This window comes from Leptosomus discolor, chromosome 5 (genome assembly GCF_034619465.1).
Source record: "Leptosomus discolor isolate bLepDis1 chromosome 5, bLepDis1.hap2, whole genome shotgun sequence".
Taxonomy (NCBI): domain Eukaryota; kingdom Metazoa; phylum Chordata; class Aves; order Leptosomiformes; family Leptosomidae; genus Leptosomus; species Leptosomus discolor.
The window spans coordinates 68,208,184-68,231,473 of record NC_141395.1 but is presented as its reverse complement, the minus strand read 5'-3'; the positions used below and the strand labels follow the sequence as shown (position 1 = coordinate 68,231,473).

General features: G+C 46.0%; 1 protein-coding gene across 1 annotated transcript in view; it reads left to right on the top strand.

Annotated features, from left to right (window-relative positions):
- The first annotated feature begins 1,142 nt into the window (after positions 1-1,142).
- Positions 1,143-23,290, top strand: part of SNTB1 (syntrophin beta 1) — a 111,403-nt gene continuing 89,255 nt past the window's right edge. Inside the window, exon 1 of the mRNA XM_086465541.1 lies at positions 1,143-1,665. Within this exon, the coding sequence (XP_086321667.1) occupies positions 1,143-1,665 (523 nt within the window). The remainder of the gene's footprint in view (positions 1,666-23,290) is intronic.

The window sequence follows — 23,290 nt, the reverse complement described above, 5'->3', positions numbered from 1 at the left end:
TCTTGAGGTGGCCCAGCCCACATTAAACTGGGCCACTTGTCTGTACCTGGGAGCAAACCCCTAGTGTCAGAAATGAGTGGCATCGCTTCAGAGAGGGGCATGTTGCTGCATTTAGGGACCCACTTGACTCATGTGGCTGAACTGAATGGGTATTAATAATAACTTCATTGGTGACCCCAGCCTCCCCAAGGTGTTGCTGCCACAGACAGCAAATGGTCCAGAACCGCTGGAGTTTTCAGCCCAGCTTAGGAAGGAGCCAGAGCTGCTCTGCAAGGAGCAGAAACCAAGGCAGTCCAGGAGGTGCTTGGTGTCTGTAGAGCCACATCGCTGTGGGGCAGCACCCTGAGACCCACTGGTGGCAAACCAGCAAAGTGAGAGCTTTGTCCTCTCTGATGCCTGAGTTGGAGCCTCGAGCCCCTCAACAGGCACCAAATTGCTTCCTAGGAGGAAAGCGACCATGGGAAAAACTGTGAAATGGGCAATGTGGCCCCCATGGACCTTAAATATTTGTACTCAAAGGGCAAAGAAAACAGTTTCAAAATGTGCAGAAGCATCCATCAAAGCAATCACTTACCACCTTCATCCTACAGGGCAGTGAAACAACTTGGATTCTGCTTTCACAGAGTTGAAATTTAACCACTTTTGTGCCACCTGTTAGTTTTAATCCACACTATAAAGAAGTCTCTGGGAAAAACAAAGTTGTGTTCCTGGGACCTTGGTTTCCTTCACCTCCCCGTTACGCCCCGACGGCAGCTGCCGGGGGCTGACACCGCCGCTCGCAGCGCGTCCCCTCGGCGCTAAACGCCACCGCACCCGCGGCTCGGAGAGAGCCACGGCTCGGCGAGAACGGGTCCCCGCGATGTGCCCGTGCAGGGGCGGGACACCCCCGGGCACACGCGGGCACACACGGACACACACCCGCACACGGGCACACACACGCGCGGCGGCAGCAGGCGGTGCCGCCAGGTGCGCCCGCCCCGGCGCGGCCCCGGGGGGGCGGCCGCGGCTCCTCGCCCCACCCCGCCGCGCCGGGAGCTCGCCGCCCCCCGGCTGAAGTCCGGTGCCGCCGCGCCGCGCCGTGCCGTGCCGCGCCGCGCCGTGCCGGGGGTGCCGTCACTCGGCGCTTCCAGCATGCTCCTAAGATGGCGGTAGCGGCGGCGGGCGGCGGCGGGGGCGGCCGGGCGCAGCGCAGCGGCTGGCTGGAAGTTTTGGTACGGGAGCGCTGGCACAAAGTGCTGGCCAACTTGGGCGGCGAGGCGCTGGTGCTGAGCGGCGAGGAGCGCCCCGACGGCGCGGCCCACAACGGCCTGGGCGGCGATGGGGCGGCGTGCCGCGGGGCCGAGGGCGGCGGGGGGCCGGCGGCGGTGCGCACCGCCTTCACCGACCCCCCCGAGCAGGTGCCCGAGGCCGTCTCCAACAAGAAGCGGTGCGTGAAGGTGCTGAAGCAGGAGCTGGGCGGGTTGGGCATCAGCATCAAAGGGGGCAAGGAGAACAAGATGCCCATCCTCATCAGCAAGATCTTCAAGGGGCTGGCGGCCGACCAGACCCAGGCCCTCTACGTGGGCGATGCCATCCTGGCCGTCAACGGCACGGACCTGCGGGATGCCACCCACGACGAGGCGGTGCAGGCGCTCAAGCGGGCCGGCAAAGAGGTGCTGCTGGAAGGTAAGGGCCGGGGCTGGGGCGGCAGACTGGGGATAGCCCGGCCGCCGGCACGCCCCGCGGCGGGAGGCTTTGGGGCAGGGCGGCTCGGCTGCCGAGGAGGCGGCGGAGCCGCGCCGGCGGGTGAAGAGGTGCCCCCGTGCTTCTCGTACCGCTCCTCCGGGCGTCTTTGCAGCGGGGAGAGTTTATCCCGCCACCCCGAGCCGCGCCGGGACTCCCGACAGCGTGCTTTTGGGGACGTAGCCCCCCGGGAAGGGACGAGGGGCTGCCGGGGAGCTGGGCTTGAACTTTCCGCCGTCCCGTCCGCCGCCCGAGCCCCCGCAGACCCGTCCGTGCGCGGCCGCCGCAGCCCCGTCGCGTCTCGGCGGCGGGTCGGCTGCCGGGCTGAGGGCTCACGGTGGGAGCCTGACCGCCCCCCGCCGGGGCGAGGGATCTTCAGGATCTGCTGTCTGGACATTTTCATGGCTTTTCAGCCCAAGAAAGGTGGAGGGAGTTGGGTGCCGGGAGAGGAGGGGTTAAAGGAGTAAAGGAGCCCTCTCGGGCCGTAAGCGAAGGGTTTGGGGACTTTTCCCGAGCCAGCTCGAAACGCCCTAAACCTTCCGCTGTCCAGTTCCTCCCTGCCGCCTTCTACCAACCCATTCCCGACTAAGGAAGAGAGGGGAAAAGAGGCTTGAATGAAGCTGGCGGAGCCCCACTGACCCATCAACCATCCCTGCAAAGCAGCAGCTTTCGTTTCTTTTCTCAAGGGTGACTGAAACTGTTTTGTAAGAAGTAGCCTTAGAAGCCGAGCCCGGAGTAAGGAGCAGGCGTTGGTGTGCATGGAGGAGGCATGGAGGGAGGGTGCCCCCCCAGAACGGGACGGATATTGGGGAGGGCGTGAGCAGAAGCAGAGCCAGGTTCCCCAGGACAGTGAGTTCACAAGGAGAGAGGTTTTCACAGGAGTTTAGTCCTTGTCTTCTCACAAAGACTAATTTCCTGGCTCCACCTGAGAGAATGAACAGCTTTAGCAATGCCCTTGGCGCGTATTTGATAAAGTGATTACATATTTGCCCAGAAGTTCATTTAACCAGAGGTCAGCGGCATATGAGGCGTGCTGCTGTGCCTTCTGCCCCTGTGCTGTCGCCTTCCCCTGAGCTTGTAGCCCTTTCAGTACCGCACATTTTTTCACGTGTGTCTTTTTGGTGGTTATTCTGAGGAGCAAAGGAGGTGCTGGTGCTGGTTAGGAGGTGCAGCTGAGGATCAGCCTTGAACAACCAACTATGGTATAAAGTTACGGGGAAAGTTTGAAGGAGAGGGAAGGTGAGAAAATGTCATCTGGAGCAGTGTGTGCTGAGAAACTATTTGGTGTTGTCCATATGACAGTGAAAATTGTGACGGAGTTAGGGCCCCATGAGGGTTTAAGAAGCTGAGAGCGATTAGGTCTCCCCTCCCTGTGTGCCCTGCGCCGCTCAGGGGACCAGAGTGTGTCTGTCCTCCCACACTGCACCCAAACTGCTGACGAAGATACCTGTGAAGTCTGAATATGAACTTCTCTTTGAGGTCTGAGCGGAGGCTGTTGCATCTAAATTCTGTCACTGGTTTGTTTATGCAGTTTAAGGGCTTCCTGGGGTGCAGGCCAGGCAACGGCTGACCTTTGGTGTGATCTAATGAGTAGTGTATATAGCGCTTGCAACAGTCTCCCTCCGTCTGTGTAGCACCTGCAGTAACAGCACCTGAACATGCTGCTGCTGTACTGGTCTTAAAAAAACCCCTCTGTTTTCTTCCCGATGTGAGTGAAGATTGAACTGTTTCGGCATTCTCCACGCCTTCTCTCCACTCCTTTCATTGTCGCAGCTATTTTCTTGCGTTTCTGTGCTCCTCTGTGAAGGCAGGCATGCCTCCGTGGTTGTTTCTGCGATTGAATTTGTAAACCGAGAGCGTATTTCAGCAGTCATCCCTTTGTAGAGTTAAAATATTCTGACACTGAACTCGGTATTTTGTCCTGCCTTTCTCTTGCTTTTTCAGCGGAGTAACCAAATTGAGAGCTGGCCTCAGCATTGCCCCAGGAGACGCTACTCCTTCAGCAGGGAGCCGCTCTACGTGAATGGCTTGTGTAAACAGGCAGTTTGAAACAATTCTCCACGATTCAGTTTCCCACTTTGAAGCTCGCTCTTTAGTAGCACAGACTAAAAAGGGTCTTTTTATTACTAAAGGAAGGAAAATCAAAAAGTTTTTTTTTCCCTTTAAAGTATAGGAGGGAGAGTCTTGGTTTTCCTTTTCTTCCAGACAATAGGAATTTGCCATTTCCTGACTTCTTAGAGAGTTATGTATTGCAAAAAGCAGCCTGTGTTGGGGCAGGGGAAGACCCTTGCACAGCTCCTCTCTAGGATTTCTCTCCAGTTAACAAAGCAGTGCCAGCATGTGTTTCCAGGGTCAAAATGTAATCAGGGAAATTCTGGGACTTGCTTAAGAATTCCAGACCAGGAAGGCCGAATTCGCTTCGATGCAATTGCACAGACAAGGCGTGAAGCACGAGGGGCACATTTCACGGTGCGACAGGGCTGTGGGCATTGCCCAACGTGTGGTGTGTTCCTGGAAAGGATCTTACGGTTGAGTATTTCCTAGAGGTTATCTGCAGTGAAGATTCAGTCAGTATGGCTCAATACACCCAACATCAGAGTGCTGGAGCCCGTCTGTTATAGTGTCCTTCCTAAAATTGCATGCTCAGTGAGATGAGGCATTTACTAGCTCAGCACTAAACTGTAGTCTCTCCTGCATTCCTGTGTGGGGAGGAAGGGAGCAGAAAATCCCTCCCCAGCCCTCTGCACTGTGTGTGGGTGGCAGGGCTGGCACTGGGGTGGGTGATGGAAGGAGGAAGGTCTGCGAATAGGGGAAGGGTTAGGGCAACACGTCATTTTAACACTTGCCCCTTCTGCTGCGTTGATCATCATCTCTGAGCTGGTAGAAACGGAAATTATTTGCTGGTTAGGGGCGGTGTAACTGCAGTAGCTGTGCTGGTGTGGAGTGGCACAACTGGAAAGGCCAGTGGCAGAGGTCCTATTCTGACAAGTTTAATAGGCATCCTGGGTTGTTCTGTCCTCTCATTCCCCACCCTGAAGGACATTGGTCTGTCGCAGTGCAACTACTAAGCTAAACTTGTGTAAATCCGTTCCTTTGTACAGGTCTAATCTGTGGGGTTACCCGGAGTGGCTTGGAAGAGGTGGGATTTGATAAATGGAAGGCAAATAAGGCAACAGGTGACAGTGCTATAGGAGGAGCTATAAGGCAGGATGTTCAAGAGCAGAGGGTGGTGATGGTGTGGAAGGCCTTGGGCCCTAAGAAATCCTGCCGTCTCTTTATCTGCAGGGGTGGATCTCTTCTGCCTGCAGGGTTTAATTTCCCGTCAGCTTTCCATTACAGCTTGGGCATGGGTGCAGGGGAGCAAAGCAGCCAGTGAGCAGGGCCAGGGGAAGTGCTAGCATTGGGCTTGTCGGTCCTGAATGACTTCTCAGGTGTTCAGTACATCAGGACAGAGCTTCTCACCAGCACTGAGCGGCACAAAGTATTTCCCTACGTGAGAGATGAGAGACAGCGTCCTTGTACAGTGCATATTTGCAGGCGTGGAATGCAGCTAAAATTATCATGACAGCTATTGTTTGTACATATAATTTCCCTGCGTTTCTGTTAAATTGGGACTTCTTAAATAAGCACTTTGGAAAATCAAGCAGCCCCTCTCATGCCATGTGAAGCACATTACATTCAAGTGACTTTCAAGACACAAAAGGTGTTTGTTTTTATCAAAGCATCCTAGCTGAGAGCCATCCCTTGGCATGCTCTGTAACTGAGCTAGTTGTGCTTTACTCATATTCTGTACGTGTTTGGTGAAAAAAAGAAAAATTGAAGTAGCCTGTGCTAATATCAGACGGGACCCCTCTGCATGATGCTGTATTTGGATGTGGAGGAAAAAGCCCCCCACATTAGTATGTTTTTTGCTAGCTACTGCAGGGTATTTTTTTAAATTGCATCGCTTCCTAACTTGTTAAATGTGTGTGGACAAGCTTCTGATGATGATGGTGGCGGGTACACAGTGGGAGAAGGAGCATCTTCGTAGTGTTGCTAGTTTCTTACTGGTTTTGACTGATTCTTGGTTAAGCTAACACAATTGCAAGGTGGGGACAGCTCCCTTGAGAAGGCCCTCTGGGTTTGCAGAGATTTCCCACAGAGAGGTAGCCCCCTGAACAGTGAATTGTAGCATATGGATGGTAGACTATAGTCATCTTCTGTAGCCCTCTTGGGAGTAATCCACAGCTTTAAAGCAATGTAAGAGAAAGCATGGTACAGTCTGTACTGTAGTGACACGTATATTTCTGTAAGGATTGTAAGAATTCTCCCCTTCCTACCCTTTAAAAATTTTCTTTGGGTGAATCAAAGCAATTCTGCCTGCATGAATTACATGTTGAAATAGTGCAAAATAGGCATGGGCTGTTTGTTCGCTGTATTTTTCTGTCTTATCTATGTTTCTGTGTTTCTTTCAGTAAAGTAGTGACAACGGGAGATTTCGGGGATTAACAAAATACAATATTTATCCAAGAAAGTGTGTCTCTTGCAAGTATAGGGGGAAAATGAGGCACAGGACACTTAATAAGTGCCTACGTGACATAACTGCTTACTACAGTCAGGACTGTAAATCTTGGTGATTGCAAATTGTATGCACAGCTATTCTTTACACTTCCAGTAAATGTATGGAGAAAACACTTTAGCTTTTTTTTATTTTGGTTCCAGCAAATATGCAGTTAGGGAAATGCTTTGTACTTAGAGGCTATACCGCATTTTATAGCCTGTGTAGCTGCCCTTGGCAGCACACATCAGTTTGAAAGTGAAATTGAAAGGGAAAGGAGCAGGTAATCTGATTCAAGAATCAAGAATACCAGGTCTAAGCAGTCTCCTAGAATCTCAGTTTTGATTGTTTCAGCTGCCCGCGGCTGATGGGGAAGCTTGAGTGGGAACACTTGATGTGTCTTTCATTGATTAGATTAGATTACAGGCTAATTTAGCAGTCCAGACAGTCTGTATCACCTTTCACAGATAAGAATCAGTACATCCTCTTCGAAGTAAATCTGGTAGGAGTTCTCTTTCTCAGTTACTGTAAAGAAAATAAGGCAGTTGTGTGCAACACATTCCTGGGTTTATTTGGACCGAGTGCAGGGTTCCCCCTTCAAACTCCCCCGCCCCAGCCTTGGAAATCATTCTTGCTTAGGACTTAGTACCAGCTCCTTAAGGGTGCTTAGAAGATTAAATATGTCTAGGGGTCTGGGATTCAATTGCACATACAGAGTCTACACGTTAAGTATCATTAGAAAAAAAAAAGCATTTTTTAAAATTCCCAGTAATTCCTACATGGAAAATTAAACTGAAAACTTGGTAAAACTCTTTGAAGAATCTTTAAACCATTACAGTAAAATTGAAAGCTGAAGGCTTTTGCTATAGTTAATGAAACAGCATTTGTATCTTAATTTTGCCATGGCAGGTGCCTTTTCACTGAAGGCAAATCCCACCCTCCCAGGAAGGCATTTTCCTGTGGGTGATGACCAATGGCACTGGCCTCTCCCCATCGCTGCTGCCCACTGGGTTTGGCTCAGTAACACTCGCTTGCATGTCTGTCCCGAGGTACATGGTGAGGAGTCTCCATTGTTCAAAACAGAGTTTGGATTTGGCACGGCCCAATACAGGTGCTGATCCCAATAGGTTGATGGTTTCAGGTATAGGTTGGGAACAATTTTTAATTTTTTTTTACCTTCTTCATCTTACTGTTTTCATACACATGGTACTTCTGGTAGTACTTTATCTGTAAATTTGGCTTTAAGTATAGCATCCATTTGTGTGCATTCAGAGTTCGTAAGTGTTGAAGAGTTTGCCGTATCTGTTTGTAATCTGTTCCAGTGGTCACTTACTTCCAGGCTTTAAGAACACATTATTTCCATTCCATTTTTCTAATTTAGATTTCTGATTGTAGGATTATTTTGTACTTTATTCTGCAAGATTATGTTGCCATGGCTACTTGTTAGAATTGGTACAGCGACTTCAGTAGAAGGGAAATTGGAGGAAACAGTAGTTCAAGAGAGCAATAGCATACATAAATGAACAAAATATGACGGGAGCAAAGCCGTCCTGGTACTGCACTGGAGACTGGCTTTCCAAGTCTGAAAAAATTCTTCAGGCATCTCAGAAAAATAGTTGATGAAGAAGAGATGACAGCAGTGTTTCTAGAACATGCAAAAAGTCTTTTAACTATATCTCATATAGGGTTTGTGAGCCTATATAAGCCATTTTTTCTGGCCTTGACGTGGTGGGTGGAGGGGAGTAAAATTCATCTCTTACCCTCTCCCAATCCCCCATTGGTCTCACTACAGTAGCTGTAGCTGGTGTGAAGTGAACTTCACTTGGCTCAACTATGTCACCTCTCCAAACCTTAAACTATGTCAAGCAGAGAAAAATACTGCTGTCAGCATAAGCTGTGTCTGTGCTAAGGGTCTTTGCCAGGACATCTGTACTTAGAGGAATGAGGGAGAGCATTGTACTGCTGTCGTGGATTGGGAAAGAGCTAGGACTCTCAATAGTAGGAATAAATAGTCTGTTTTGGCAGGGCCACAAAGCTGCTTGTAGAGATGGGAAGAAACATCAGGGGAGTGGCAGCATTCAGTGTATGCCTTGAGGAGCATCACTGCAGGGAGGGAGTTAGAAGATGTTCGAGGTGAGGCATGGCTGATTTGGGCTAGAGAAGTCTGTGAGAATCTACAAGGTATATAGAAAGTGTGGCGTGCTATGTGTCGCTCGTGCTGTGTTGGAAGGTGTGTTATGAGCCCCCTTCATGTTCTTAATAAATGGCTGTCCGCTGCTATTTTGCAGGACCAAGAAATCTGCTCTATGAGGCTTGGTCTCCATGCTTTAAAACATGGCGAATGGCCCTGCCTTATGTGCCTTGCACCTCTGGAAAAGAGAGGTTCGTTAAAATTATGGCATCCAGCATCTTGCAACATCTCAGGGTGCAGCAACACTGAGTAATGAATTAGGATGCAGAAGTTTTTTACCTAACTCTACTTGCAGGAGGAGTTGGGAAAAGACAAAATTGCTTTGTCCATCATCCACTTAGCTATCAAAACCTACTTTTCTCCAGAACATAATTTAACAAACTTGCTTACAAAAGGTTTAATCAACCGTGACTAGTCCTTCAGATTGCTTCACCACTAGATGTTGCCTTGCTGTTGGGTTAAGTTTGTTCCTTCATGTAAATTAAATTAAGGGACATAATTTCTGCATAAATCTTTGGCAGACTTGAATTTCTGACTGCTGCCACTGTACACTTCTGTTACAGTCTGGCTTTAATTTTGTCTGTCTAGAACTTGAACTACTGAACTGGTTATGGCTTTCACTGCGCGTATATTAAGGGCATGACAGAGTAGGTCACTGCCAAAGCAGCACATCTGTATTGTAGCTATTGGGTAAAATGGAGTTCTTAATTGTAAGGAAATGAGCCAGAACAGTAGATGTGGAGAAACTGTCTCTGATTAGAAATGATTAACATACAGCACACTACTTCTAAAAATGTTGTGCAGCTTTTTGCTGAACTGTTGGAAGTCATGGTTGTTGGCACAGCTCTAAAAGTCATCGAAACTAAGGCTATGGCTACGATTATTCCTCACTGCTCAGGGATGTCTCCATCTAAAGATTTAAAGATTAGATGTATTCGAGCAGTGAGTCTGCTTCAGGCAGCACACAGGTGAGTAACTTGTGTCTGTGCATCTGTGCGAATAGCTTCTGTTCACTTTAATGGCATGCTAAAAAATGATAAATTCCTGGTATGGTGTAAGTATCTGAGAAACAGGATCCTTTTTCCTAGTATCTGAAAGTTAAGACATAACATAAAAATAAAATTTAAAAACTTTTTTTTTTTTTTTAAAAAAAAAGACATTATCAGAATATAAATTCTCTTCTGGCAAAGGAATGCCAAGAAAAGAAACTTAACTGATTTGCTCCAACAGATAACATGACCTCATGGGACTATTTATCAGTCTCATGTGCCCTTTCAGGGAAATAGGGCCATTAGTTAAGCTTTGTGTTCCATTTGCCATAGGCATAGTCTGCTGGTGCAATACCTGCTTTGGCTTTTAACATAATCAAGTAGTTATGAGAGAGTATTTAAAGCTATACCATGGAAATAACATATCTCCACTATTGTCTGAGTTATTTCAATAATAGCTGTTTCCAGGATGATTTACTATACTAACACATGTTTTTTAACTGATGTTGGCTCTGATTCTGCAGGGGGAGTGAGAGGCAGCTGTGTGAAGGTGAAGATGCTGGAGAGGTTTGTTACCCAGTGCGTAGCTTCCGAGGCTGCTTTAAGCCAATAGTTTTAACTCAGGCAGTGTGAGTTTATCTGTTTATCCCAGAGTTTGGGCTTTAGTCACTGCAAAACAGCCTGGAAGGACAGAGCTGGTAGTGAGGCTGGCAGGACAGCAGTGGTAGACAGGATTCCCTTTGCAGCAGGCAGCTTCCCCTTGGTGTTACTCTTGCCAGGCAGGAGCCAGTGGGATCCTTCTCTTGCTGATGTGAAGCCAAAGGAGGGATTTAACTATTGGATGTTCAGGAGTATTTTTCAGGAATGAGGTGAGCAGGATTTGCCTTCAGTACTTGCTGCTTGAATTCTTTGTGGGGTTTTTTTGGTTGATTTTGGGGTTTGGTTTTTGGGGGTTTTTTGTTTTTTTTTTTTTGGGGTAGTTTTTGTTGGTGATGCTGTGGACAGAAAAAAAAAGGCTTCCAAATTAACATTGTTTCCCAAAGAACACATTATCTTTGCTACCTATTTTGACTTATTTGTCCTGTCCCATGCAGTGGCAGGCTCTCCTGGTACCCAACCTCCCTCCTCAGTGACATGTGGCTGGGATGGAGCAGCTGGGATGGAGCGGTGTCTCCAGAGAACCAGCAGGATTCCTGTAGGATTACCTACCATATAAATAGGTACCTAGGTACTGAGACACACTGTAAGATGTGTTTATATACATACTTCTGTAATGAAGAGCCCCATCAACAGGCATTCCTTGTTTGGGGCTTGACCTTCAAATGTGCTTGAGGCCAACGTGATTGTACCAGCTTTAGGCTGCTGGGGCTTTGCCAGGTCTGGAGAGGCTGAACTGATGCCTGTGTTAGCCATTGGGTCTCTTCGCTGCGAGGGCAGCATGGTGGGCTGTCCTGGCTCGACGCTGCAAGGAGAGGCTTTTCTTATCACATCCCTTGGAAGCCTCTTCCAGAGCAGGGGATGTGGCTGGTTGTGAGCACTGTCAAATTAGTCAGGAAAATGTGCTTACTGCAAGAGAAGGGGAGCAAGTTTCAAGCTGGAATGACTTGGATCATGACAGCTGTCTCTTCCTGAAAAGCTCTAGGTGTTATTACTATGCTTTGCCTAAATTAAACCCACCTAGATTTTAGAAGCTCAGGTAAATGGCCATTCAAAGGGTTAACATAGCTGAAATTCTTCAGTGAAGTCCTGAGCCCACTGGCAGGGAGAGACACAAGCAACACTTAAACCTGCTGACAAACCTCAAGGTGCTACAGATGCCACAGCTAATCTGCTTGAAGCCACTGTTGCTGTCATGGCTTTTGCTGCCCTCCTCTTTGCAGAGGTAGTGGTTGGGTTGCAGGCTGATGCAGGGATGTTTGTAGACATGGCTCTCATCTGGCCCTGGGGAGGAAATCTCTATTCCTACCTTAAAAAAGGTAAAAAAAGTCATAGTAACTTCAATCTTCTTCATGTTTGTGGAATGCTGGAGAAGTGTCTGGCCAAAAAGGCAATAAAGGAAAACAGAGTTTTAATTCGTGAAGAATGCAAGTGAAAGCAACTAGTTTTAAGAAGTTCCCAGTCCATTCAGTGAACGGCTGTCTGTATAAATACGCCAGATGTAAGTGATGTATGAGGGCAAGTCATAAAGAAAATATTGCAGTAACACACTAGTGGAGTATCCACTTAACACATCGAAATCAACCCTGAAAGGCTCCGTTAAGGAAAGCCATAAATTGAAGTTCTAAGAGATGGCATATAAAATATCCCTGAAACTAAAAATAATCCTCTGTCAGTTTTATGTTTTCCTTTCACTGTGTTATATCTATTTTAATAAGCATGTGGGATAGACTATCAAAAGAGCCACACTTTGTCTGTGAAGCCTTGAAGAAACAAATAGTAAGTCTGGGCATATTATAAATTTCACCCAGTAAAAATAAACTTAAATTGATTCAGTATGCCTGTGTAAGGACTGCTATGCTAGGACCATTCTGTGTTGATCTTGTTTTGTATATATATTGAACTTTTCTGCTAGGCATACTTTGAAATGTTAGTATTTAATGCTTGAGTTTTCATTCAAGTACTGCCAGAGCTTTCTGTCTATGTGCATATATTAAGACCTTAGAAAGGTTTCAAGATTCACTCTCTTCACAAAATATTGAAGAACAAATACCTTCTGGTTTTTGTGGGAGGAAAGGAAGGGTTGACTTGAAAACCCACAAGTTTCTGTGGGAATCTTTATGATGTTTTAGTTTGAAATGACATTTTATATTGAAAAAGAAAGCTATTTGCTTTCAAAAGGCTGAACTTGCATTCAGAAACTTTTCTAAATAGACTTTTCTGTGTGGAATAGCAGAGAATTACCCAATGTACCTTCTCCTCATGGAAAATCCTTGCAATCGTGTCACATTTATCATGGCCAAAAAGTTTTGAACAACTCACTGCAGTAGTTTTTTCCCATCTCAACAAAATATGCAGTTTATTTCTATAAGTGCAGGTATTTATTTTGTTCTTTGGAAACTTTAGGCATGTTGTTCCCTTTCATCATTTTGTTCTGTTACTTTTCTATCAATACGCACATTGTACGAGGTGGATAAGGATGTATATTTGGTACGAGCCACGACAGATGCACTTCCAGGGGAGAAGTCTCAAGTGATACATTACATGAATTCCTGTAAGGCATTTATGTTTGATCTTTTCAGTTAGTCATCGTTCTGGGGGTATGCTTCGTTGTTTCTGTGAAACTCACAGTAGAAGCCTTGAATACAGGGGGAAATGAAGAAGAAAATTTTTGAGTCTCTACAACTTGCCTAAAATAGCTCTTCTATGTGTAATTTTAATATCTCCTCAACGCAGCTGTAAATTAAATTGGTCCCCTACCTTTTTAGCTGTTGTGCTATTAAAGACTTTGTGTAGAACTGTGTGTGTATGAAGGAATCAAGTAGTGTTCATGAAACCATAAAGGGTGGGAAATTATTTCTATGGGGGAATATGCAAAGCATTATTTCGTTTCTTTATTTTCCTTTTGTTTTCTTTCTGTTCACTATTGCATTGGCTGATGTTGGTTTAGGAATGCCTTTAAATGCAGCTGTTTAATTCCAGAGCTAACCTATCCCTGGTGTGGGCACGGCTATAAATGTCTGTCAGCGATATTACATGGGCACAAGGTACAAGTGGGTACACACGTATAGTGTATGCTGTGAGCTTGCATGTGTGTTGTACATGCATTTGCTGAGATCCAAGCCAGAATTTGTTTGTTGTCAATGCTATGTAGATTAAGTTAATTGTTCTATGAAAATGGAAATAAATAGAGTCTTGATTATAACTGCACTTGAGTCTCTGGGTTGATTCATTTGCTGGAGTGCTCCACAGGAGGCTGAACCCACAATTTTGCTTTTTCTCACAGTCTGTGTTCTCCACCCAGACCTCACTGTCCGTGTCTGGCTGTCTGCATCCGAGCCTCCAGCGGTGAGTGGGTGATGGCCAGGCTGGTGGGGACAAGCTGCCGTCTACTAGAGAGTGCCATGAAAGGGGAGTGAACATGGAGCTGAAGGTGGAAGAGTGAAAGCTGCCTCCTCTTCAAGTTGGCATGAATTTTCCCATTGATTTCAGTGGGATTAGGATATTTTTAGCGAGCAATATTGACATAAATCACTGATGGGGAAAAAAAGATGTTGATGCAGCATTATGCTCTCTGATACCTACTGCATTAATTCTCCTTTAAAATAATATGGACAGATCTTTTGTCCTCACTGGCTGGCTCACTTTGCTGGCTTCCTGCATGTCTGTAAAGACCTGCTTACAAGCATTTCATCTGAGGCTGTATGTTAACATGCTGCTTTACTGTGCTTAGCAAACCTGACTCCATACTCTCTCTCTGCAACCCTTTCAGGTTGTCCCTCCTCCCTTCATGACCCCCCAAAGGCTGATGAGCAAAAGCATTATAAAATAGATGTGGCAGCAGTTCAGTCTCTGAGTTCAGTCATTTTGTGCAATAATAATTGATTAAACAATTGTTGTTTCTTAATCTACTGTTCAGTGCTAATCACAAAGGTTGAATAATTCGGCACAGTCGGATCTGTGCCTAAGCTGTGGGTCCTTGCCTCGAATTAGAAAAGCATCAAAATGTTACTTCTGCAAACCTCCCTGGGTTTGCTTAAATTCCAGGGTGACATACTGTATCAACAGCTTTCCAAAGGGTGTTTCAGGTTTTCTTTCTTGTTCAGCGCTAGGCTCTGACCTCTGCAACGGCAGAGACACACTAAAAATAATGTTTAACTGGAGCAGGAAGCGGTCATTGTTTTTGGAGACAACAAAAATGTAGTTTCAGGTGAAGGCTGGTTTGTAGAGTTGTGTTTTCCCAAAAAAAGTTGCACCCAACAGAAATTTGACCTCTTTCCTGTTGAACTAGAGGTTTGTACGTGCCCTCCTGCCCTCTCTGTAGCACTGTCAATGTATAGATTGTTCTCCAGGAGAAATTAGTTTGCTATTACCTTGGTGGCATTACAGTGTAGAATGCCAGACTGTTGACAGTCATCAGAGACATTCTGGGTTTGCAGAGTACGCCAAGCCCAAAGTCTCTGCGTGTCTTGCCCCTGATCGGACAACACAATGCTCTCTCCCCTCCTCTGATTTTTCTGGATATCATTCGTGTCCGTCCTGGCTTCTGACTGCTCATTTAGGATGCGAGGCAACATCAGAGAAAGTTTGATGTTTATCAGCCTGATTATGCAGGAAAACCTGCAGTTGTAGCTGAACAAGTAATTGTGTAATCAAAACGTTAGCTTGCTGACTTTATCCCGGCTGGCTGCTTTGTGTATCTGAGTGCTGGCAGATCCCTGCTGGGGATGAACGCTCTGTCCGGGCAGGCTCCGTCATTGCTGATGGCCACCTGGCTAACAGCCAAACCTGATGGTTTTCTTTATCTCTGCAAGAGGTGCAAAGTTGCAACTGCAGTTCAAGGGTGATTGAAAAGTGACAGAATTGGTATCATCACAAGATGGTACATGAACTGCAAGTCTGTATTTAGTGTCTGAGGTCTTGGGAGAACTTGGGTCAGCTCAGGAGCCCTGCAGTCTCCAGACCCAGAATGCAACCTGATTACCTTGTGTTTTTTTTTTTCTTTTAAATACAGACATCATTAGAAAATACAGTGAGTTGAAACTAACCCCTAATTTTAAACTTGTAATCATAGCTTTGGAAGAGTATTGCAAAGAAAGCTCTTACAGTATATTACGTGAAGAGTACCCAGTTAAAGTATAATAACTGATTCAGAAAAGTCAAGTGAGACACAGCTCTGCAATAATAACTCCATGCTTTTTGAACGTTACTTCCTTGATAAATGCTAGGAAAAAAAATAATGAGTCTGATTCAACAGGCACTTCAGCTGCAGTGCCTTTGGCACCATCTCCTCTGGGGTTCAGTTCTGCTGAAGGACCCCCGTGGTGCAGCCTGAGCTCTCTGAATAGTCCTGCTGAAGGACACTATGTATGAGCCGCAACGGCCAAGGAGGCTGGAGAAAAGTGGGCCTGTTAGTCTCAGCTTGCTCCGGGAGGAAGTTTGCTTCTGTCCCACAACCACCCCCTACCGCGTCCCTGTTTAGTATGGGAGGTAGGAGGGGACTGAGCTGTGCGGGGCACTGGCAGCCCCCCTCAGACCAGCCTTCTTCACGGCTGTCTCATGCTAAAAGGTCCATGTGGCTGGATCCACGGCTCCTAAGCACAGGTACTCACTGAAAGTGCTTGCGAAGCAAAAGTAGGTCATGCTGTCTCTTCAGCCTTTAAAGAAATATTGTATAATAACATAAATATATATGAAAACAGATGAAAATACTCCACTTTGCAGGCTGAAGTAGGGTGGGCAGGCAGCAAGGTCAGGTAGAACACCCTATCCAGCTCTCTGCAGCATGTGTATAGGCTGAAGTTTAGTGTGTATTAGCTCCTCTCTCTATGCCCTGGTCCTGTAACTACATAGATGAGGATGATCTTTGCATACATAACATGTCTTAATTGATTTCATTGAAGCTAAGTTTGGGTAAGGCTATGCAAGATGAACAATACTGAATATACACATTAAACTCCAGTTTACACAGTTGAGATTTTCCTGAGCACTTCACACAGATGTTCTCAAAGTGCAACATTTTGAATAATGACATTTGCTAGGAACAGTCTTTGGGGAAGTGGGACAGTGCTTGTGTTTTTACCCTTCCCCCTTCGACGCCAACCTGTGTCAGGCCAGTGATGGGAGCCAGGCAGGAGGACTGCGGCCAGCTCTGAACAGATCGGCCTTTGTGTCCACAGCACAAACGTCCCTCTTCTTTCCGAGGGAATGGGCAAAATGGGTTCTGACCCAGCACGACCGGCTGTTTGCGGCTTCTCCGTCAGCAGGAGAGAGACAAGTGCCTCCTCTGTGTCCCCGTTAAAACACTGCTGCAGAGCGAACTGTTGAACAGGCAGTTAAACAGTTTGAATCTTTATAAGCCAAAGTTTAGCATTGGCCATAAGGTATTCCAGCTGTGCTACAGGACTGCCCAAGTTGCTCTACAGAGGCTTTCTTCTCTGGTTAAGAGGCTCAGAGCTGCTTCACTGCCCTGGAGCACTGAGTGGTGCAGAGGTGCGGTGGTGCCCAGCAAAGCTGCTGCTAATTGTTTCTTTTTTTTTTTGGCAGCTTAAGTCTTCAAGTGTTTAGTGGGAATACCTCTTGTGGGAACAAGTTAGCAGCGACAAAAGCCAGTAATAACCTCTGCCATTGTTTGTTACATCAGGTGTGCCCTCATGAAATTTAGGAGGAGAGCTGGAGTTGATGTGAAGAGTCTAATTCTGCCCTTTTCATTTGTATGATGCCTTATGCTGATACCATTCAGGTGCTTGGTATTTTTACTAGTCCTAAGTAAACTCTGTTCGACTTAAGTTAGTTCCTAGGGCGCAAGAGTTATTCACAGTTTTCCTGAGCATGGTGTAGCTTTCAGCACCTCTTACCCTCAGCAGCAGGGAGGTGGAATGTCTGGGACTGTAGTTTCAGGCATTGCCAGTGTTTTTGGTAGGACTCCTTTGGCTTTATGTCAGTTACCAATCACAGGAGGAGGAGAAAGACACTGAAAAGCTGTTGCTATCCAGAGTACTGCTCAACTGTTGCATCAGCTGGGATCCCCGCTGCCTGTCCTCACGTCTCAGTCTGGCACATTGTAAACTGCTGAGATTAATCGGGCTGAACCTATCTGTAGCAAAGCGTGGAGTGTTTCCATCATCAGGGCTGATGCTTTTCACACCCTACCTGATGTGTAGGGAGTGTGGTCTGGTTTCTCTGCTAGTTTTGCTCCAGATCCTTCTATCTCAGTTAAAGACATAAAGCCAGGCTTGGGACATGGGCAGCCATGAAGCTGGAGCCTACAGGAGATGTGTACATCACCTCCAAATGTTCTTTTTATTTGCAGCAGTGGTGATGGTCTGTGAGAGGTGGGCCTAGCGGCTGGCTGCCAGGGTAAGGCAGTATTATTAATGTCTAGTAGCACTGATTAGAACTTGAGTGCAGAAGAAGCTTTGTGTTGGAGCCAAAGCCTGTTCTTTGTTCCTCTAGCTCACTTGTTAGGGACTGATCGTTCTTTGCTTCTCTGTGGTTGTGGGCTGGCCTGGGCTTCAGCAAATAAAACCAAGGGAAATACGTCTTTTCAGGCCTGGTTTGCTGGTACATTCACTTCTGGGTCGTGCTTGTTGATGTTCATGCTGCAGAGGTAACAATAGAGGTGAATTAAGACACCTTGGCATGTGGGTTCCTGGTGTGGTCTTTCCTGGGGTGGAGAAGCACTGAACCAGCACAACATGAGACTAGTTTGTGGCTGGGATGCTATCATTACCCACTGATGTTTATTATAACCCATGGGGCAGGAGGCAAAATGCCCCTCTGATACCATCCCCATAACACAACTGCCAGAGAAATCTGTCTCCTCAGTAGTTTCAGACCTTGCTGGGCTCCCTGACAGCATCCTGCAGCCAGACTGCAGCCCAGGCTTCTAGGTAGATTTTAATTTGCAATCAAGAGCTGTCATATTAATGGATTAATTTTTTTTTAGAAGGAGCTATGAAGGGGATATCATTGGTTTAGCACTCAAAAAGTGCAGAAAAGAGCCCTTTGCCTTCCAAATTTTTGACGTTCTTGAGTAATTTTGAGATGCTAACAGGGAGTTTGTTTTAACAAGGATGCAGAGCTAGAGGCCACATGAAATAAAATTTTAATCTAGGCTCCTGTCAAGCTGTAAAAAGGCATTTGACTTTGTTTGAGGGGTAATGTATGGGATACAGTCTTTGCTTTTAAGGGAACATTACCTGATTGGTTTGGGCTTTTGGTTCTCCCTTTTCCTCTTTTTTATTTTTTTTTTTAATTTATACAATGGACTTGCTTGTATCTTTGAATGCTTCTTTTTGTATTGTGCTTTTTTACTAATTGTGTAGTGACCTTTGCCATCCCGCAATTTTTAATTTCTGAGCATTAGAAGGTAATAGGCAGAGAAAGGTGCTTGTGACTGTGCTTTTGTTTTCCCCTTTCTCAGGGATGTTCAAACTTTAGAGAGGATTCGTCTTACATCAGACGTTTAGGCTGTGCTGAGCATCCCTTCTTTCAGGCTGGGCAGCAGAGAAACAGGCTGAGAGGTCCTTGGGAGATGCCACTCTCCCTCCTCACTTACTACAGAGATACTAGCTTGGCTACAAGTTACACCCCTTAGGTGATTAAAGTTATGTGACATAGATCTCTCCCTTACAATGTTTTCCAGCTTTTTCTTTGCAACCCTAGGACAGTTCTTTATTTCTTAGTTCTCACTCTGTTACGTGGTTCTCCAGAATTAGGATTTTGAGGGAAACATGGGATTTGTGCAGAGCAGGATACAATCTGGAGAGCAGAATGTGCTACATGTCTTTGTTGCAAGTAATATGAAAAAAGCGTATATACTGTTTGAGAACATTAGCATGTAGTGGGGTTGTGTGTTGGCCTTGGCAAGAAACTTGCATAAGAAAAGCCCATCCCTGTGCTGCAGTGCACCTCTTTGTGGTTGCACTGATTTAAGTGTGTGCAATGCCATGCCAGAAGCAGATTTTTTAAAATTACATGGGCTAAAGGTATGCTCCAGAAAAAATGTCATCTATAATGCTTGGTTTTTCGGTGATGGAGTTTACAGAACAGATGCGAAAGCTGTTGTGCCGGCATAAGGGAGCTGTGGACTCCAGCATAAGGCAGGAGAAGCGCTGAGGCTGGAGGAGGAACCCAGCAACGTGGCTTTGTTGCTGAGCTAATGTGTTGTGAAACTGCAGCCTGAGCTGAATGGGACTTTCCTGCCCTCCTCCTGGCCTCGGCAGCTCATTCCTGCTCCTCCACCTAAGCTCAGACAACTGCTTCCCTGTGGCCATGTTGCACGTTGGGGTGCTCCAGGTCCCCAAGTTGGCTGCCTGGGTGGAAGCAAGGTTAAGGGAAGCTTGAGTCATTAGAGGTCCCTTTTGGAGGACAGCTCGTGTTTAAGATCCATGTAAAGCCATTGCAAAACTGCATCCATCGTGCTGAGGCTTGTCTTGTTATTGTCAACATGCAGTGGATGAAATCTGGCCCCGGTGAACTTCAACTTCAAACACTCAGTGATGGAGCAGGGCCAGGATCTCTCTTAATGTTGCAAATTGTGCCACAGTTGAAAAAAAATCCCACTTTTTTCTTTTGGAAAGCGCTAGACTTGTGCGTGACAATCTTGAATTTTCAGTGTTAATTGTGTCACCTACAAGTTAAAGTGTGCTTCTTACCTGCTTTGTATTCTGCATATCCCAGCATTTATATAACCTTGTGTTGCTGCATAAAGGATTGATATAAATCTTTCATATAGGCTGTCTCCTGGATTGTGTGGGAGTGGGAAATTCTGCAGAAGTTAAAAGTACCTGTCCTGAACAAAGGCTCGGTTGATTTGATAGCAAGAGTGATGATCTTACAGTTGAAGTGAGGAACAAGAACCAGAAAATTAGACACTCCCTGCTACCTCTGATGGACAAGAAGAGGGACAGAAAAGTCTCGTGGTGTCCAGGAGCAAAGCACAGGCTCAGCTGAGACTCCACAGTTGTGCATGTTTAAGTGTTGATTTCAATTCCACTTCAGGGAGACTGAAGTGCAGCAGCTTTACTTGTATACGCCTTGCTTAGGGAATAAATTGTCTTATTAATAAACGGGTTTATGTACATATAATCCCTTAGTTTTGTGCTCTCACTAGCCATGCATAGATGTGTCTTAAAGGCTTCAAATTTGCTATGTTCCTGGGCATGCTAAATCTGATCCATACTGTGCAGCTGATCACATTTTACGTATGGGAATCCTGTGATTTGTTTTAGTGCTTGCATGGGTCTCAGATCTAGATTACTTCTGTGCTAAACCCAGCCACGCTGTTTTCACTCTGCCTTGAGGCCATTTAATTACATTGACTTTCCTACCCATTTCACAGAGCTTATAGCTGTTTGAGGTGGTTTCTGAGCTCGGAAACCTTTTCAAATGCTCTAGTTTATTTGTGTAAGATTGTTTTAGTGTACTGTTTCCTTCTGTATTCAGTCCCTGCCCTATTACTAACAAATTTGAATTTTTTAACTTATTGCTTATCACTTCTGTTGTTTATGCCTTCTTCCTTCTGAGTCTTGGTGACTTCAACCTGTGTGCTGGCTCCACCAGTAGTTTGCTCCATCGCGTGCTCTTCCAACATATTAATTAATCTGGCAATGCTACTCAGAATACTAGGTGTGTGAATGCTTGAACACTTCCTTTCTTGGAAAAAATATTTTATTTAAAACAAAAGATTTAGAAAGCGTCCCCAGAATTGCAAGAAGCTTATCTTCATTAGCTGAATTAGAAAATCGTGAAGTGTTGAAAAGATACGAGAAAAAAAAACCCAACAAACCCAACAGAAAAAAATTGGATTAGCAGTCCCTGAAAGCTCTGAAAGGATATTGGGAACTTGACGCACTACTCTGATTGCGCAAAGGTGTAGTGACCCTTAGGTTTGGTTGCAAGACTGTCTTCCTTATGCCTGCAGGATGGCTTTACATTTTCTTGTTCAGGAGTTACAACTTACTACTTAGCATGAGGCTGCTTTCTGGGTCCTTGCTCTGGCTCTTCCAGGAGATTGAGTGCTGCAGTGGGAAATGCGATTTTGCATGAACTAGAGGCTTTAGTGTATTGATCTGGGGTGAGTTAATGCACATTGGAGAGCTTGGGGTGTGGTTGCATTACACTTAAAACTTTACTAAATGGTTGCTGCTGTGGTGCTGACCTCCTTCCACAACGAGCTGTGTTCCTGACTCTTCTTTGTGTGGCTCAGGCATTTGAGTTTCTAGCAGTCTGGTTCAGAGAATGAAACCAGCAATAAATTGGGGCTGTTGCAGTGGCTGTGCAGCCCTGAACTGTCCCTTATATGAATACTGATGGTTTTGCAGTCAGGCAGGGAATTGGTTCACCCAGCTGAACACGAGGAGTGTTTTCATGTTGTTTCATCAACAGGGTGAAAAAGATTATATACCTGAGCATCTCTTTCGATCCCTTGGCTGGCTCCAGCCCTGCTTGCTTTGTGGTCAGCTACTGAGTGGGACCTGACTGCGTCCCTTAGACTTGGACTGGTTCGTATAATCCCTTTTATGGTTTCTCCTGCACAGCAGAGGAGGTGGGAAACAGTGATTCTTGTATAGGACCGAGAAGTTGGCTTGGCACTTCTTAAACCTTTTAGAGAAATTGTGATTGCACGCTAACCAGTTTCAGCCTGCAACTGGAAAGCATGGTTTGTGAGCAGCCACTGAACACATTGCATTTGGTGACAGCAGCCTTCTTCACATACCGATACGTTCTTCTGGTTTGGTGGTTTTTTTCTTTCCCCTTAACTGATACATTTTAGGATAACATCAGTTTATCTGAAACTTCCAAATTCTGGGAAAGTATGAGAAATTAGAACCATTGTGTCTGAAACAGTGACTAACTCCTTTCTGGGGTGGTGATTTGAATTAATAGACATGACCAAAAAGCCCTAGAATGGGGAGGCCACGGAAAACCGTCACTGCCAATAGCCCAGATGGCATCTCTCCAAACTCATGGTGTGGGCAGATGGACTGTGACACCTCATGTGTCCCTTTCTGTGCTATTTTATCATGGTTTTTTTGAGAAATATATACAAAACCTTCTCCTTTAGGAGAGTTCTGAGCTGCATCAACCCTTTTCAGAGATGGCCTCAGTGAGGAGCTCGCCATTTTCTGAGATTTTCTGTGAAGACACAGCCAACAGTGAAGGCAGTAAGCATGGAGATCAGCATGGCTATATGAATTCCTGGGCTTCAGGTTACCTTTTAAATATCCCTAAACAGTGTTAGGCCGAGTGCCCACGAGAAGGTACACAGTGGAGGTAGGCAGAAAACCTTCAGGGAGCTTTGGGCGTAGGGCAGATGAATGGTGTCAGTTTGTCTTAACACTTGATGCAGTAAAATCACCTGTTTTCACCTCTTCTCTCTCCTTGCCTTCTCCTGCTCTCTCTGGTCCCCAGCAGCTGGTATGAGCTGCCAGCCTCCCTTTTGTTCAGAGATGCTGTGGGGTCGTGCTGGTGACACTGGGATGGAGAACATGGCACAGGGAGAAGGTAGAGGACCATACTGTATAGCTGTGATTGATGCATCTGTAAGGATGATTTTTTTTTATTTTCCTTTTCTTTCAGCATCAAATCTTTCACACTGTGTATCTACATGTATTCCTATAGTTGCTTTTGGTCTTCAAAGCTGTTTTACCTGGCTCTGCAGGCTAATTTCTCTAGACCTCACAAGCATTTACCTGTCATCCCTTCTTCTCCCTTAAACTTTGCTTTTTTTTTTTTTTTATTCCCCCCATTTGAGCTAGCACTACGACAGGTGCCTAGGCAGCAATTTTTGGTACAAATCTTTATTTCTTTGCTTTCCTGAAGTTGCACCCTCCCTGAAAAGCAACTTGGGCTGACCGAGGTCTGTACCCTTCCTGGAGCAGGAGCAACTCTTTGGCAAAGCCTTTCTTGGCTTGTGAACTTTGTGGAGTAGTTATAGAAACTCCTCACCCAGTTTTAGCAGTGGGGCAAACTCAGGTCTCAGTTTTAGTAGGGGCAAACCCAGGTCTCAGCTACACCTTTCTCAGCTCCTTGGAGAGGATAAAGCTGTTGAAAGTTCAACACTTCAGAGCCAGTCAGTTTTGCACAAGACAGAGAAGGTTGAAGGATTTGGCATCTTCCTTGCAACAACAAAGGCAGCAGGAGGTGCAAAATGTGAGTTTGAGACTCAAAACATTTTTTTAATTTATC